General features: G+C 36.9%; 1 protein-coding gene across 4 annotated transcripts in view; it reads right to left on the bottom strand.

Moving 5' to 3' along the window:
• SEMA3D (semaphorin 3D) overlaps positions 1-18,546 on the bottom strand; it is a 209,297-nt gene that overhangs the window by 7,413 nt on the left and 183,338 nt on the right. For 3 of the 4 annotated variants that reach the window (XM_027102730.1, XM_027102731.1, XM_027102733.1), the window contains 4 exons: positions 18,014-18,055; positions 15,525-15,682; positions 12,660-12,724; positions 3,738-3,877 (listed from right to left, as the gene is read on the bottom strand). In XM_027102730.1, coding sequence (XP_026958531.1) covers positions 3,738-3,877; positions 12,660-12,724; positions 15,525-15,682; positions 18,014-18,055 — 405 coding nt within the window. Of the gene's footprint in view, positions 1-1,020; positions 1,453-3,737; positions 3,878-12,659; positions 12,725-15,524; positions 15,683-18,013; positions 18,056-18,546 lie in introns of those variants that run through there. The other variant, XM_027102734.1, reaches the window with a different exon arrangement.

Raw genomic sequence — 18,546 nt, 5'->3', positions numbered from 1 at the left:
TTTCATAGTGAAAGCACTGCACGTGTCTTGGAAGTGACTAGGGATTCAAGAATATCTCCCTTCTTCAACAAACATAGGAGACGACTTATTTAAAAATAGTGCCGAGGCAACTGGCTCATTATTTAAAGAAAAAAAAAAATCGAATGAATACATAACTCACTCCTAGATTAACTAATATCTTTAATTAAATGTAAATATAAAATGTAAACTGTAATTGTAAAAATAAAATCATAAAATGACTAGAAAATATATATTTGCTGTTTCATTGGGGAAGGAAATTCTAAGCACAAGTGAGAAATATAGATATAAATCAATAGATTTGTCTATATAAAACATAAAACTTGTGTGAGGGACACACAAAAATTTTTAGAGATAGAAAACAATAAAAAGTTACATATAATATGCATAACATTAAAATGATAATATCTATAATATAAAGGGGTTTGTTAAAATAATTTTTAAATGAATATATCAACATAAACCAAGCAAATGATACGTAAGGCAATTTACCAATACGGTGATTTTGAGGAGAAATTAGCAATATGCAGTCGTTTATCCAAAGCTGTAAGATAATTAAAGTCTTTAACTCACTTATTTTATATTTAAGAATTTGTCCTAAGAAAATAGACAAGTAGAGAAAGATTTAGCTAAAGGAAAGTTGATTGCTTTTTTAAGAGGTTACGTGAACTTAATAAAACATGGAACATCTGTGGATGACTGTGTCATCAGGATGGCAGGGATGTGGGACAGGAAACATGGTATTAAAATTGAATGGCAGGGGAAAATGCTTATAGTGTAATGGTAAGTAGGGAAAAAAAAAGGTGGAATAGACGTCAGAATAGTATTTGTGCTTATCTACACTTAGTGGTCTCATAGTTGTTTATTTTCAAACCATTTATATTGCTTTTATAATAAAAGCAACAAAAATAAAACGAATACCTACAGATAGAAAAATACAAATATTTGAAGATGTTTTTAAAATGTTTTAAAAATCCACAGAAAAAATACTATCACAAATGGTATAAGGTACTGCCTCTTTTATTTATTCAGATCTCAGAAGTTCAACAGAAGCTTGGGGACCGATTAACTTGCTAGTTACAGCACAAACATCATCAATTTCAAGAACAGCTTTATAAGAAAGTCAGTGAATAACTGACTCATGACCTCCCCAACAGCACCCAACTGTGAAACAACTCAGTAAGGAAATGTTCTCCTCCTGGCAGAGAATAACCTGGTGACAGCCTCTGTGCCACAGGAGATCCTGGGCCTTCCCTCGGGCTTTTTTTTTTTTTTTTTTTTTTCTTTTTTTGAGTGGAGGAAAGATTTCAAACTGTGACCTTCTTGGTAAAGAGCAGAGGGTATCCTGCTGGGAAAAATGCTTCAAATCTAGTCTGGATTTTGCCCCTTTCCTCAGTTCAGGAAGCAGTACTGCATATCCTGGACAATGTATAACTATTTACAAAGGTAGATGAAAATACCAGTTGAAACATTACAGCTAAAATATTTTAAAGTATAAATCAATAAATACACTATTTCTGCTCCATTGAAATTTATGGAGCATGCTACCACCATGACTGTCTGATATACTTAAAACATACATTAAAATAATGTATAGCATTTTCAGGAAACATGAAAGATGTGAGTGCAAACATGCATAGGCAAACGTACATCTCTATAACTGGGAGAGTACCCCAAGCAGAGTTCCACATTTTTTAAAAGTCAGATTAAATTTGTCATGGAGAAAAAAGAAATCATTAAAAAATTATATTTAAATGAAATTATCAAACTTTATTAACTATAAAATTAAAAATAGTCATTTGGGATATTCAAAAGTAAAATACTGCAATATATCTAAAAGAAAATCTGCATGTTACAAAAATTCAGATAATGTCCTTGCAATATTTCATGGATAAATAATAAATGCTTTATATCTTGAAATTAAATCACCTCTGTGTCAGGTAAAACTTCAATATGTATTGGTAAACAGTGAGACTCAAAATAAATATTTAGTATAAATATGGATATGCCATATTCTTAGAACTTATGGATGTTAGGAACAATGAAGAATCAAGTTTTACCAGAGAAATCTGAAATAAAGAAGGAAGTTATTCCCTTAGTATTAAGTATGTGAAGGGTCAATATTTTGATAGAGAAATTATTCTCAGATGAAGAGAATGATAATTTCTTAATGTAACAGTGGAACATATCTTTACATTAATCACTTATGATAAAATTTGGTTCTTTGACTCCAAGGTTTCTCAGCCTTAGCACAACTGACATTTGGGTGAGATGGATGGTCATCTATTGTGAGGTATTGTGCATTGCAGGATGGTAGCATCATCCTTGACCTCGACCCACTAGATGCCAGTAGCATCCTCCGTCCACCCAGTCGTGACAACCAAAAATGTCTCCAGGTATTGCTGAATGTGAATACCTTGGGAGCAAAACTACCCGAGGTTGAGAACCACTATTACACAGTAATGTCTGACCGATTACATATACTATTTAAATGTTTATAGACTTCACAAGGAGGCTGATATTTTAGACAACATCTGGTCCACCTGCTTATATGGCAGAGAAACTGAGTGCTAGAGAAGTCACCACCTGCTTACGAACCCTCAGCAGTCAGGGTGAACACATCATCAGTGCTCTTTCGTATTTCACGCGTCCTCCCAGTAGAGAGTGCCTGCAATCTTATATGCATGCTTTACACTTGTGAGTAATCCTCTGCTTTGAAATACACATTCTTGTATATGTTTTCTCATTTAATTTTGACAGTAACTTTTGCACTGATTTTATTTACCTTAGAAAATTCCAGCCCACAGTCCTCAGTAATATTACCAAAGAATCATTACTCAACGCATCTAATTCTGAGCCTGTGTTCACTCCATTACCATTACAGTGTCCTTAGTTTAATATTGGGGCTTTTAGAAATCTAGATTGAGTATCACTGGTTTCTCATAGGCATTAGAATAGAAATATAAAACTTCTGTCATTTAACCTTTGTTACATGACATTTGAATAATACAGGATTTCTCAGACTACCCAAACTCATCTCATTAAATTCAGTAACATATATAACCTACATATCTCACAAAATCTTTGTGATATGTTTTAATCACATGTATGTGTTAGAAAAAAACAAACAGAAAAAAGTCAAAAGATGAGTAGAGCATCCATATTACTTTTCCCTCTGTTGATTTAATTTTAATACACTAGAGTGGAAAGGTACAGATGTCCAGATACTTATCCAACTTGCTCCTGGGATATGATAAGATAGATATTTCCATTTCTGTACAAACTTGACATGTTTTATGATCTAAACTGAACACAATGAGAGAGAGAATTTAGTCATTGTGCTTTTGTGGGGGAAAAGTCTTGTTCTTGATCAGGGAATTATTCTAAAATATAGACCATCAATGAAAAATAAAAAGTAGAAGAAGAAAAAAAAAAGAGAAAAAAAAAAAAAAGTAGAAGAAGAATCCTGTATTTTTTTAATTCAATTTGCTTTTAAATGTATTTATTAACACATTTGCATTAAATTGGCCTATTCATATCTCAAAGGCATTGTTACCTTGGGTGCTAGAGAGTATAAAATTTTATTTTCCTTGTTATCATGTAGTGATAAGAGCTCCACTTGGCACTAAAAGTTGAACATCTCCTCTCACAACCTAAACTTGATTTAAGTTTTACACTGTTTCCCTCAAGGTGAGCATTCTTTGATGACTATAACTTACCTCCTCTCGATATTCATCTCCTGACCGCTGGATATACCACTTAATAGATGCTTGTTGGGATTTAGGTATACATTCCAGAAAGGTTGAATTAAATTCAATGCCAAAAATCACCTTTTCATCAGCAGCTTCATGACTAATGCCTGGAAAGCAAACATGGAATAGGAGATTAACCTTGACACGATTTTAAAAGCAATGGGAAAATAGACTGATTTAGAACAGATGCCATGGAGGAAAGATTCATACACATTATTAAAGAGAAAGGAAATTCATGTTATAATGTTGTAACCTGAGAGTAGAATACTATCTAATAGATTGATTTTTAAAACTCTATCCCGGCACTGCAATTTTTACTCTTTCATCAATATATTAACTTTTTGCAATTTCTTTTTTTAAATAAGAATTCACAAGATCTAACTTTAAACACTGAGCCTCTCTGAGCTGAACTGAATAAACTTCAACATCTTTTAATGCTTTAATGCCTTTTAATTTATATAAAATATAACTAATTCTTCAGATATTTCTGAAGAGCAATTTATCTTACCTCTAAAGAGAAATTCTATTATGATTTGGTCCACAGAGCTGACCATATAACACATAACCATGTGTTATGACCATATGACATTTTGATCTCAGAAAAGTCAGTGCAGTGCTCTATACTTAATGAAACTCTATGATGATGCTAATAAGTTAGATGCTCTAATACTCAGAATCAGGACCTTATCTGTATTATCTACCAAAAAATGTTCTCTTTTATTCAAAGAGGGATATTATAGCCCAACATGCATTTGCTATAAGATAGTTAATGGGAGGCTAAAGGATCAGTGTCTCAGACACCTTTTTCTCGTAAATCAACTGCACCATCTGAAATACATTCCTTCCAGAGTAGCCAAAGGCTGTGTCCCATGTGTGATCTAAGATCTGTAGCTCAGATTTGATCAAATAAAAAATGACAGCTTCTCAGCCTGGCCCAAACATGCACTTTTTCATCGTATATTCACATGTCTCAATTCTGCAGATGGGCCTACTTAGCATTTTAGGCATAAACCAGAGTAAGGCTTAAGGGGCCTAAGTGAATCCTAAACCTAAGCACGCAGAATTATCAGCAAATGGCATGAATGCACACGCATCCAACAGTTAGGCTTCTTTTCAAGAAACTTCTTTTGAACTTATTTGTGTCTTACCAGCAGTGATTAAGTCAAACATGCTGACCCCATTATGAATTAACCTTACCTAACCTTCAAAATGTGTGGATTCCACTTGAAATCTGTAATCTATCCACTCTCTTCTGGCAATTTAACAGATTATAGCCACGATTTTCACAGCTAATAACTTCCTAATGCACAGGAAGAGCACCAGTGCCGATCACGGAAGAGAAAGACACGCATCACTTCATAGTAACAGATACCATTTTCCTGAGTTCATGAACAAAGCAGGGAGGATGCAGGCTGATTGTTTAGGTGATGGGGCAAGGGCTCGGGAGAAACTCAATTAGACAGATTCAACCAAAGAATTGGTCAATTCAGTGAAAGATAAATTAGTGATATCAACTGGAAAAGTGAAATAGTGAGCTGATTATAAGAAATCCATTTTCAAATCAGTAGAAACAGTGACCCTTTGAAACAACGTTCATCCCTACATCAGTTTGACTGGAAATTAATTTATTGTTTCTTCCAATAATGTTTGTTTTATCTGTGAGTTTAAAATTTTCTATTTTTAAATTTAAACCTATATGTATGTATGTATATATATACACACACACATATATACATACATACTATATATAATGTCTGTTACTATCCATTTTTAAAAGTGCAAAAGTTGTATACAATAATGTTTTTAAATAGCAGAATATCTTCTCATTAAGTATAAAATAATTTTAAAGATATTTTAATCTTCCAGATTGCAGGCAAAAATTTTTTTTCATAGAGAAATATCTGGAATATTTCTTTAGAATACACATATGACATGTCACTGAAGTCACTGCAGCAAGATTATATGTGTTTAACATTGTTAAACACAGTTCATCTACATGAATTACTGATTTTATATCATTAATAATCATGCAGTATCACAGTATATAACAATTAATGAACAAAGGAAGGAAGGAAGAAACAAAACAGCTATTTGCCAGTTATTCAAGACTTGACCGACTCAATGCAACACATATTTATGGTGGGTTATAAGCAAGTCATCTCCTTTCTTCTTTACCAGAAACAAGTGTTCAAATGTGACCCTTTCTCTCCCCTAAGATCGAAAACGCTTAGTTTGTAAATACCCTCATAATCTCTACTTTAATTCTCACAATTGATTCTCTGTCTCTGGCTTCTCCTATTCCAATCAGTCACCAAACAGGTATAAATTACTTTTATTTTTAGAAACAATTTTTCTTAGTAATATGAAATAGCTCCTTAGCACCTATAGAGTGAACTCTAGACAATAACAAAGGGATCATCACAAACTTAACAAAACCTATGTGAATTCTTTCTGATTTTAATAATTGTTACTTCATCTACTTAGTAAAATTTGATTGTTTCCTTAAGGCACAAGCTCAAGTGCTCTCCATCTGGGTATCCTTCCTTTTACCTATGCATTATGCAAAGATTCTTTCATGCCTACCATACTGGCATTGCTTTCAGTGCAGGAAATATACGGATGACTATGACAGGCAAATTCACCACCTTTATATTCCAGTGACAGAGACAAAATAATCAAGTGAATGAATAAATAAAGAATATAGTATCTGGCTGTGTTACGCATTACAAGTAAAAATAAAGTAGATTAGGGAATAATTAGGGTTAGAAGGGTATTTCAGGTAGGTTAGTCAGGAAGGGTTTCTCTGAGAAATTCACATTTCAGTCCCGGGATTAAATGATGTGAAGATGGAGCCACGTGGACACCTGAAGTGAAGAGTTCTTCAGGTACAGAGGAAACAAATGCAAACAGGGCTGAGGCAGGAACCAGACTGGGGCTTTTGAAAAAGAGAAAGCCTGTGAGCAAGCTGTGCCACAGTGATGCGAGGGTCAGACAAGGTGTTAGGAAGCAGATCAGGTAGAATCTCGCAGGCCATGGTAAAGGCTGTGGAGTGTTTCCTAATTGCTCTAAGATGCTAGTGAAAGATTCTGAGTAAGGGAGTGACAAGATCTGATTAAAGCGTGGTTTTTTTTTGGCTGCGTTGGGTCTTCGTTACTGCGCACGGGCTTTCTCTAGTTGTGGCGAGCAGGGGCTACTCTTAGCTGCGGTGCGAGGACTTCTCATTGCGGTGGCTTCTCTTGTTGCAGAGCACTGGCTCTAGGCACGCGGGCTTCAGTAGTTGTGGTACACGGGCTCAGTTGGTCCGTGGCATGTGGGATCTTCCTGGACCAGGGATCAAACCCGTGTCCCCTGCATTGGCAGGCAGATTCTTAAGCACTGCGCCACCAGGGAAGCCCCGTGACTGAAGTTTAGAAAGAGGTTACTCTGACTACTGAGTGGGATCTAGACTGAAGGGAGGCAAGCATGGAAGCAGGGAGACCAGTTTAGCAGCTACTGAAGAGTTCTGGTGGGTCTGGTTAGGATGGCATCTGTGGAGGTGATGAGAAGTGGCAGTTGTGACCACTGAGCCAAAGGTCTGTACTGAGAGGCTGGTGATAAGATGTAAAAGAGAGAGAAGCAAAAAAGATGACTCCTAGCTGCTTTTTGACAAAGCAGTTGGGTGAGTGGTGGTGCTATTTATTAATATGGGGAAGTCTACAGAACAAATAAGTTTTAGAGAAAATGACAAGAATTCTCTCCCAGGTATAATTTGAGATTCTTATTAGGCATATGAGAGGGGTTCTTGAGCAGGCACAGAGCATACAAGTCTTGCACACAGGCGAGAGTTCAGAACTGGACAATCAATCTGGGAGTCAAATTGCCTCCGATAGAGAATACTATGAACAATTATATGCCAACAAACTGGACAACCCAGAAGAAATGGGCATGTTTCTAGAAACATACAGCCTACCAAAACTGAATCAAAAGGAAACAGGCAATTTGAACAGACTGATCACTAGAAGTGAAATAGAATCTGAAATAATATAACTCCCTGCAAACAGAAGTCCAGGACCAGAAGGCTTCACTGGGGAATTCTACCAAACAATAAGAGAAGAAACTATACCAATCCTTCTCAAACTCTTCCAAAAGATTGAGGAAGAGGGAACACTCCCAAAGTCATTCTATGAAGCCACCATTACCCTGACACCAAAATGAGACAAAGACACTACCAAAAAAGAAAATTACAGGCCAGTACCTTTGATGAATATAGATGCAAAAATTCCCAACAAAATATTAGCAAAGCAAATCCAACAACACGTAAAAAAGATACACCATTACCAAATTGGATTTATCCCAGGGTCACAAGGATGGTTCAACGTATGCAAATCAATGTGATACACCAAATCAACAAAAGAAAGACAAAAACCACATGATCAACAAAACCACATCTCAACAGATGCAGAAAAAGCATTTGATAAAATTCAACATCCATTCATGATAAAAACTCTTATCAAGGTGAGTTTAGAGGGAACATACCTCAACATAACAAAAGCTATTTATGACAAACCAACAGCCAACATAACACTCAACAGTGAAAAGCTGAAAGCCTTCCTGCTGAAATCCAGACCAGACAAGGATGCCCACTCTCACCACTCCTGTTCAGCATAGCACTGGAAGTCCTAGCCACAGCAAGCAGACAAGAAAAAGAAAGAAAAGTTATCCAGGTTGGAAGAGAAGAGGTAAAATTGTCATTGTATGCAGATGACATGATACTACACATAGAAAACCCTAAAGACTTCACACAAAAACTACTAGAATTGATAAACAAATTCAGCCAGGTAGCAGTATACAAGATCAACATACAGGAATTGGTTGCATCAGAAAGAGAAAGTGAAAAAAAAAAAAAAAGAAAGAAAAAAAAAATCCCTTTTAAAATCTCATCAAAAAATAAATAAAATACTTAGGAATAAACCTGACCGAGGAGGTGAAAGACATATACACTGAGAACTATAAAACACTTATAAAGGAAACTGAAGACGATTTAAAGAAATGGAAAAACATTCCATGCTCTTGGATTGGAAGAATTAATATTGTTAAAATGGCCAGATTACACAAAGCAATCTACAGATTTAATGAGATCCCTTTTAAATTACCCCTGACATTTTTCACAGAACTAGAACCAATAATCCTAATATTTATATGGAACCTTAAAAGACCCAGAATTGCCAAAGCAATCCTGAGGAAAAAGAACAAAGCAGGAGGCATAACCCTCCCAACCTTCAGACAATACTGCAAAGCTACAGTAATCAAAACAGCATAGTATTGTCATAAAAGCAGACATATGGATCAATGGAAGAGAATAGAGAACCTAGAAATAAACCCACACACGTATGGTCAATTAATCTTTTACAAAGGAGGCAAGAATATACACTGGAGAAAAGACAGTCTCTTCAGCAAGTGTTGTTGGGAATGTTGGACAGCCACTTGTAAATCGAGTGAAGTTAGAACACACCCTCACACTATACACAAAAATAAGCTCAAAATGGCTTAAACACTTAAGTATAAGACATGAAACCATAACACTCCTAGAAGAGAATGTAGGCAAAATATTTCTCTGATATAAATTGTACCAATATTTTCTTAGGTCAGTCTACCAAGCCAATAGAAATAAAAGCAAAAATAAACAAATGGGACCTAATCAAACTTACAAACTTATAAACAAAACAAAAAGACAACCTACGGACTGGGAGAAGATATTTGTAAATGATGTGACCAACAGGGGCTTAATTTCCAAAATATACAAACAGCCCATACAACTCAATAACAAAAACAAACAAACCAAAAAAACAACCCAATCAAAAAATATGCAGAAGATCTAAATAGACATTTCTCCAAAGAAGATGTACAGATGGCCAATAGGCACATGAAAAGATGCTCAACATTGCTAATTGTAGAAAAATTCAAATTGAAACTACAATGAGGTACCACCTAACAGCTGTCATGATGGCTATTATTAAAAAGTCTACAGGGCTTCCCTTGTGGCGCAGTGGTTGAGAGTCCGCCTGCCGATGCAGGGGACACAGGTTCGTGTCCTGGTCCGGGAAGATCCCACATGCCGCGGAGCGGCTGGGCCCGTGAGCCATGGACGCTGAGCCTGTGCGTCCAGAGCCTGTTGTTCCGCAACGGGAGAGGCCACAACAGTGAAAGGCCCGAGTACCGCAAAAAAAAAAAAAAAAAAAAAAAGTCTACAAATAACAAATGCGGGAGAGGCTGTAGAAAAAGGGCACCCTCCTGCACTGTTGGTGGGAATGTAAATTGGTACAGCCTCTATGGAGAACAGAATGGAGGTTCCTCAAAAAACTAAAAATAGAGTTGGCACATGATCCTGTGGTCCACTCCTGGGCATATATCTGGACAAAACTATAACTTGAAAAGATACACGCACCCCAGTGTTCACAGCAGCGCTATTTACAATAGCCAAGACATGGAAGCAACCTAAATGTCCATCGACAGATGAATGGATAAAGAAGATGTGGTGTATATATATAATGGAATAGTACTCAGCCATAAAAAGGTATGAAATAATGCCATTGGCAGCTACATGGATGGACCTAGAGATTATCATACTAAGCAAAGTAAGTCAGAAAGAGAAAGACAAATACCATATGATATCACTTATATGTAGAATTTAAATTACGACAGAAATGATCTTATCTATGAAACAGAAACAGACACAAGAGAACAGACTTGGGGTTGCTAAGGGGGAGGGGGACGGCAAAGGGATGGATTGAGAGTTTGGGATTAGCAGATGCAAATGATGATATATAGAATGGATAAACAGCAAGGTCCTATTGTATAGCACAGGGAACTATATTCAATATCCTGTAATAAACCATAATGGAAAAGAATATGAAAAAGGATAAATATGTATGTATAACTGAATCACTTTGCTGTACACCAGAAAGTAACACAACATTGTAAATCAACATTGTACTTCAATTAAAAAAAAAAAAACTAAAAAAAAATTGCTTCTGATAGTATTGAAATGGATGGCGTTAAGGAGTGAATATACAGAGATTGGATGTTTAGATGGCAGGATGAAAAGGAAAGTTAAGAACACTCAGAAGGAGAAACCTGTAAGGTAAGAGAAAAACCAGAAGTTTTCCCTGTGGTGCCGTGAAGCAGAGGGGTGCTGGGGAGACCATCTCTGAAAACAAAAAGCCCTTATTTGTAGTGCTTGCCGATTTTCCTGGTGTAAACACTCCTGCCACGGCTGATTCAAGCTACCAGTGGTTTAAAACTCAGCTCACAAAATTCCTCCGTAATACACAGTCAGCTCTCATGGGGCCATAAGAGCTGGCTCCAGCACATCACTGCATGGAGCCTAGTGAAGAAAGTGTTCCACGGAGGAGGGAGCTAGAGAGTAAGTAAAACTGGGAACGGAAAAGCGGCCATTGGATTTGGCAAGGAGGAAACTGCTGGTGATCTTGACAAAGAATATATTGGGTTAGAGTGGTGATGATGAAAAGGAGATGTGCAATGGGCTATAACAAGAATGGGCTGTGATGAAGTGGACACAATAATTGTGAGTGCCTTAGTAAGCAATGGTGTTTTATAAGTCCTTATAACATTTATCATTATATGGCATGGCATATATTTTACTTGTCTTTATGTTTGTTGCCTGCTCCCTCCCCTAACACACATTTAAATGTAAGATCCATGAATGCACAGATTGTTTTCTTTTATGTTCATTAGCATATCCTCAGTACCTAAAATAGTCCCTCCTAATCTCATGTGCACATGTGAAAAACTGTGCATAGCACACAGTAATGATTTCTAAATAAAACACCATACATTACAGTGAGTCACCTACACATTAGAACAGGAAGACAAACGTACTATTCTGGACTAGAGTTTATTTTTCAGAAGAATGATATTATAAATTAGAAATAATTGTTTTGTTTTTAAAAAAGAAAACTCTGCCAGACCAGCAGTTATAGGCTATGAAATCTGGGTTGTTTATTCAGTGGTAGGTGGTTACTAACAATATGATGATGGAAAGGCAGTTCATTTCTTCTTCCAGTTGTGTGTGTGTGTGTGTGTGTGTGTGTGTGTGCGTGCGTGCGTGCGCATATATTTTCTATCTGAAGGCAGAGCTTGGAAGTGGAAAGTAACTAAAGCTCTGGAATATATACTTCTACAGATTTTTTTCTGTTATCAGAGTCACTCAACAGACTTCCTCTCAATTCTCCACTCTGCCCTTCTCACACTCAGACTTTCAAGATCTTCCATTCTATGACATTTTCTCTGAACAGTACAGCCTCTGGTGACCTCTTTTTTTGCTAAACTCCCACATCACTAATTGTGCCTTATGACATTTCCCCAAAGAATTGTAAGTTCTCTAAGGAGCTTTTTCTCTCAAAGTAGATCCGGGACAATTACATGCACATGGAAGTCACTTAATAAATATTTACTGATTGAATGGATACACAAATTAATAAGTGAATACAAATAATGCACAGGCTACCTAAAATTTCTTTCTAGTAAGTCCAACACTTTTATCAAACTTTTCTAGGAGGGTCTCTTTGAGTTTACTCTAAATGTCCATATGGTTTGGACTATATTCTGCTTTATCTCTAATAGCAGTTTCAAACTTTAAAAGGATGGATAAGGCATTAAAAAAGAAAAAAAAAAGGTATAGGAATTTTAAAAGCCATATGAAGCAAATATAACAAAGAATTACCACTTAGGCACGTGAACAGGGGGTTGATTTATAAAACCTCCTATTGCTTTTCCAGAATGCAAGCATTACACAAAATGAGTAGGTGTTTTAACTCGTATAATAAAAAAGACACAAAGACCAGGCTTAAAATTTTCAGTGGGAGGAAAGCATATTAAACCTATACTTACTGTCTTCTATGTCCCAGCACTGGGTGATTGGGTCCCCATACTTCACATCTTGGCGTCTAGCTCGCCTGTGCAAAAGGGATTAAATAGAACTTCAAGCATGATATCTGAGATATACAAAGTCTACATCTAACACATAACAGTAGCAGAAGCAGAATTATGCTTTACTGCTCAACTTAAATGCAGGTCAATATTCCAATCACTCTAACATTAATTCAAATAATACTAGTGGTAGAGTCCTAACAGAATAAATCCTGTTTTGGTAATAAGATGATCTGAATTTTATTTCAGAATAAATCCTGTTTTGGTAATAAGATGATCTGAATTTCATTTAACTACCCCAGTTTTCTTTTTCTCTGGCTTTTGACAAATTATTCAACAGAACAGGCTGAATATATATACAATCCAGTTATTATATACTTCCTATGGGGGTAACTATTTGTATCTTCTTTTTTTCAGTCAGCCAACGGAAAAGTAATAAGATATAAAAGAGCTTTAGTTAGTGGGTACAAATACAAAATGCCTTACCATATGAAGATTCATTATTATACTGACGTGATTAAACAATGAGATAAATATCATTTGAAACAGAAGTACAAGTTTGATACGGCCTAATAGCTAGATGTTATTTCTATCTACTGACACATAGTTCACATTGTTTCTCTGAGAGTAGTGATAATGATAATAATAAAATAATGGCCTTGTACATTATTGTCACATATTTTCCTTAAGAGAAAATAGTAACTACTGCATAAAAAAAGTAAAGATCTGCCACATCTAAGTTAAGTAAGTCTTACACTCGGAGTACAGTTTCATTTGCTTTGGTTATTTTATGTTGCCACATCAGAGATCCTAGATGTCACAGTAAACATTCTGTGATATGTAGGGTGTTCCTTAAGGGGCATGCTGACCAGATGACAGCCCTGTGGGAGATTCATTTATCATACACATTTTTTGGCTCACATGGACATTGTTAGGTAAGGGAGAACATCACAGTGGCTTGTCTGCAAGATCAGAGATACAGTCTTGAGAAATACAAGAAGAAAAAATTATGATGGTATAAGGTACATAAGGTCAAGAATGTTTTTAAATCTTGGCTTCTTAAGGAACAGGATCAATTCATCAAACTGAAGGTTCATTACCAACTAAATGAGCATTCTTGTTTTTTAGGTTCTTGAAAAGAAAAGCACTCCCCAGAGACTAACTAGGGTGAGTATATTCTTTGTCAAAAACTATAACAAAAATGTTGTGACTTTTTACTTTAAACTTGAAATAATGGTATCTCCCCACTTACATTTAATTCAGAGATTTCAGGGAATATAAAAAGGTCTTGGAATAGTATCTGTTTTTGTACTATACATTCAGTCTGTGATCACTAGAATTTGCAATTTGACAAATCAGTAAACATTCAAAAAAATAAAAGTGCATATGTAGTAGCGGGACTAACGTATGCTCACCTGTTACCTTATTTTGTTAAGACCTAAAGATGAAAAAAACATACCACATACAATTTGCTGACATTTTACGTAGAATAAAATATACTTTGGGCAATACTTGAGAAAATAGTGTTACTATAAACCACACTTTAAAATAATGATATTTTAATATACTCAGCCACCATCAGTCATATTAATGAGCATTCAGGGTGTTTCCAATAATTTTGCTATTGAAAACTGTGCTGAAATGACAATCAAACATATAATTTGTGGTACTTTTTTGCCCGTGTGTGTAAAATAAATTCCTAGCTGGGTACTGTTGGCCCAGAATAGCATTATTTTTAAGAGCACATAAAGCAAGCAACTACAAACAGCAGGATGTAGTTGGATATTTAAGCATATCTGGGTGGCAGAAATTGGTCAAGTTGGAGTAAAAGCAAAATTATACAGAATCACTGGGATGTGCTGTGGGCTGTATATAATCTACACTGTTACAAAAACATATTTACACATTATTTGTAAAACAGTAACTACGAGTATATACATATTTATAAATAAGGGAAGAATATACAAAGGGTAGAGTAGTAAAGAAAGCAAACTTTTCATGCTTTTAGACAAAGATGAAGAAAAAGGATATAAACAATTTATCAGAATTTTTTAAAGCTCTGAAACCGAGGGTTATCATCAGTTAAATCCATGAAACCTGTGACCTGCCTTCATTAGTCAAGCTTGCTTTAATTGTTGCTATAAAAACTTGCGTGTCCTCCAAGCCTCAGGTAACCTAAACAGGATGTTTGCCCAAGTTGTTTAGGAACTTGGAGTCAGCTGTGTTCAGTTTGAGCTCTAGCCGGTTAAGACTGGTTAGGACCACTGACCCTCCCTCTGGGCACGTGGGAGTGTCCAGTGACCTTTTGACATCAGAGGCCAAAAACTCCATGCTCAGAGCAGGCATCCCAGGAAGAAGCTTGTAGCTTAGTTTCATCTGCGTAGAACGATGATTACCTCACCTTTTTCTTATCTCCAATTAACCTTCCCCAGGCTCCCCACGCCTCAGCTTTCTCCCGTAAGTATCCTCAGTCCTTCGCCTTTGGGGAGGCGAATTTGAGACTTGTTTTTCCCATCTCCCCGCTTGACTGCTTTGTGAATAAACCCGTTCCCTGCTGCACATCTTGGCATCTCCACGTTTGGCTTGCTGTGCATCAAACAAAACTGGTTTGGTAAGACTTCCACATTTCCGGATTTCAGAACATTCTGTTTTATCCTCCTTCAAAATTTAGCTGTATGAAAAACTCTAAAACATTTAGATTGTAATATTCCTACCACAGACCATGTTCTCTATATGTTTTCTCTTTAAACTACAAGAGAAGGTATTCGTGTAAGATATTCATTGTGTGAAAAGCAGGGCTTCATCTTAATTTGATGTGCCTCTCACCTTTTTGAAGTGGGTGCATAGCGAGAGCATGCATTTCCATCCCAGGCACAGTAGGGGTCTCTGGCAAGACAACAGTCTGCACAAGCTTTCCCATAAGTGTCACATCTGTGCAAGGAGAGCTGAGCCAGTCCATCTCGGGAACCAATGTACAACTGTTGCTGCAAATCAGGCAAAACAAATGCATTAGAAGCATCTTTCAGACGAGTCTTAAGAACTTCCCTTTCTTGAATACCACATCACAGACCTAAATCTGTCTCCTCGGGTACCCTGCCTGTTATAAACACTTGCACAGAAACATAAGGGAGAGTAAGATAAGTCGGTCTTCTATCCCTGGTTGGATGGTGGTTTGAAGATGATGACACAGAATTGGACGGCATTCTAGAGAGCTAGAGTAACCTTGGCAGTAATTTAAGAAGGTCAAAAACCAGCTGCTAGACTGAGGAATTAAGATGTCAGATTCTTTCTTAGTAGTTGAAAATACACTCTGGTAGATTATATCAAGCACAGATGCTATAGGCAACACTGATGGGTCTTCTCCTGCCATGGCTTCTTATATAAGAGTTGACTGAAAAGAGGTTTATGAAAAACTTTCCTGTGATCTTAACTAACCATTTCATTTGTTAATGAAGTACGGATCCCTGAAGGAAGTTGAGTGATAAGTGAGAGAGAAAGTATTTGCTATCACTATGAAGAAAGTATTAAGGAGGTTTGTGGGATGCTGTATCACACGTGAAAGCCTGCAGGATACTGACAAACTCAGTAAATAGAATCACATTTTGAAAATAAGTCCTGAAAATAATGCACTGCTCCCTACATGTATTCACTTGAGGGTATATGGTGGAGGCAGAGGGAGGGATGATAACAAGTGAATAAGCCATAGTCTGTGCCTTCAGGTAACTTACGGTCAAGTCTAGTGGACATGCCAAACTTTAAATGGAGGGGAAAAAAAATCTGAGAAATAGATATTGGCACAAATAACGTACACAGACTCCACCTATAGAAATCTGTCTTACACCCCTACCACCCACTTAAGACCTCCTGGAGGCTAAATGTGGACTTTGTTTAGTATTTTACTATATAATTCTCTAGCGTTTGATACCAGTAAGACTAAAGCCTCCTTGAAAGTCTCTTCCCTTTCTCTTGTTCTCCCTCTTTATTTCTGCCTAGAGTTCTGTTTCCTTTGATGATTCCTTCCTTTGCCTTGAACATTGGGTTTCCCTCTTTGCGATTCTCATCTTTACTCTTCTTCCTGTACAAAGGCTCAAGAGTTATTTTGAAAACAACATAAACACGCACACGCTGATTCCCCTAAATCTAGTCTTCCTACCCTACCCTGACCAAGAGACACCATCCCAGTCGCCCCCAGCACGAATCTGGGAGTTGTCTTTGAATCTTCTTTCACTCTCACTCCGTCTGCCACCTTATCTCTCCGTTCTCTTACACGGCGGTGCTCTCAAATCCATTTCCGCCTCGCTCTGCACTGCCCCTTGCCTTTTCTCAGTCCTTATCATCTCCTTCCTCGATGACCTGTAAGTGGCCTTACCGTTTCAGCTGGCTTCACCCTTGTTTTCCGGCAACCCTCACCTCCACCCCAGGACTCAATCCCTCTTCCACACTGCCACGCCAGGCTGCTCTCTCTAAGAGGAAAATCTTATCATGACACCGCCTGCTTAACGTCTTTAAAGGTCTTCATTGTCTCGGATAAACTTGTTCAACAGCTCAGGAGGGCATCCATGGAAGGATGTGTCTACTCTTCTTCTGTCTCACTTCCCCAGGTTCCTTTCTAGCCTCCTTGCCCCTCGAGTGCAGCTATGCTCTCTGCTCCAGTTGTACACAGACTTATTAGAATAAGTTCGAGTCTTTCACTCTTCATGCCTTTTCAAAGGGCCCTCTCTTCTACTCGGCATATGCTTCCCCGTCCCATCCTTCTTTTTATTTATCTGGTTACCTGCAGCATCCTTCATAGCTCGAGTTGCCGGTCTCTCCCGCTCCCCTGGCTCCCTTTTACACCAGTTCGTCTCCTCTCTGTTTCCCCAGAACGTGGTTCCATTCTTGGTCTACTTTGTTAGCATGCTCCTTTGCCTTCCAGCTCCATGTGACTATTGGGCTGTTTGCCATTGCAGTCCATAGTCTAACTCGTAGACTCGCTGATTAAAAACCATCTTTAATGTTCAGGGCTAGTGTTCTACATGAATTACTTTACAGCCTTGACAGAATGGCATTCTCAAGAGACTAGGAGAGTGAGCTCAATTTTCAAGAACCAAAGGAAGGGGAGAATGTATTACTCAGTTAATGGAACTGGGTCCCCTGTCTCCTAAGGCAAGGCAGAAACAATGCCCTATAATCAGTTATAAAAGAAACAAATAATCTAAAGCTTTTTACACTATTTATAATTTAACTTCTAGTTTCAATGGATTTTCCCTAAAATAAAGTTTGATGCAAATAATCTTGCTTTTGTGGCTAATTTTTACACAAAAATTAGAAAGTACCTGCTTCAGAGACAGCTCCATGTTCAAGATGATTGATGAATGCTGAAAATAAAATTTAACTATTAATAAAGATAATCATGAACAATCTTCTAGAGTAGCCAATATTTTGTTTTATCGTGTACCAAGGATAATTGGAGTAAACTTCAAGGCTCTGTTATATAGAGGAGAAAAAGATCTTAATGTTTGCTATTACCTTCCCATGTGTAGTGATTCAACCTTAATAAAAATTATCAAAATAGTTATTTTTAAATCTTATTAAAGAAAAATTACCTAAATGTATGAGGAGACACTCTGCACTGAAAATTGTTCCCGGTTACCCACAAGGTTTCTCCCTCTTCTGACTCTGCTTATCTTAACTGCTTCCATATAATTCAAACTAGTGTTGACAAGAACATCTCCATAATTATTTATTGCCTCTTTCTGCTTACTTAGATCAGTAGTTCAAAAACTTGTTCAAGTAGTAAAATTCTAAAAAGTTATAGTGCTTCTCGTGGATGAGCATATTCTTTATAAAACACTGCAAGATACGATGC

This window comes from Aethalodelphis obliquidens, unplaced genomic scaffold, assembly GCF_003676395.1.
Source record: "Aethalodelphis obliquidens isolate GAN/ISIS:26980383/991018 unplaced genomic scaffold, ASM367639v1 scaffold5, whole genome shotgun sequence".
Taxonomy (NCBI): Eukaryota; Metazoa; Chordata; class Mammalia; order Artiodactyla; family Delphinidae; genus Aethalodelphis; species Aethalodelphis obliquidens.
Note: the sequence above shows the minus strand (reverse complement) of the source record. Positions and strands in the feature narration are given on the sequence as shown.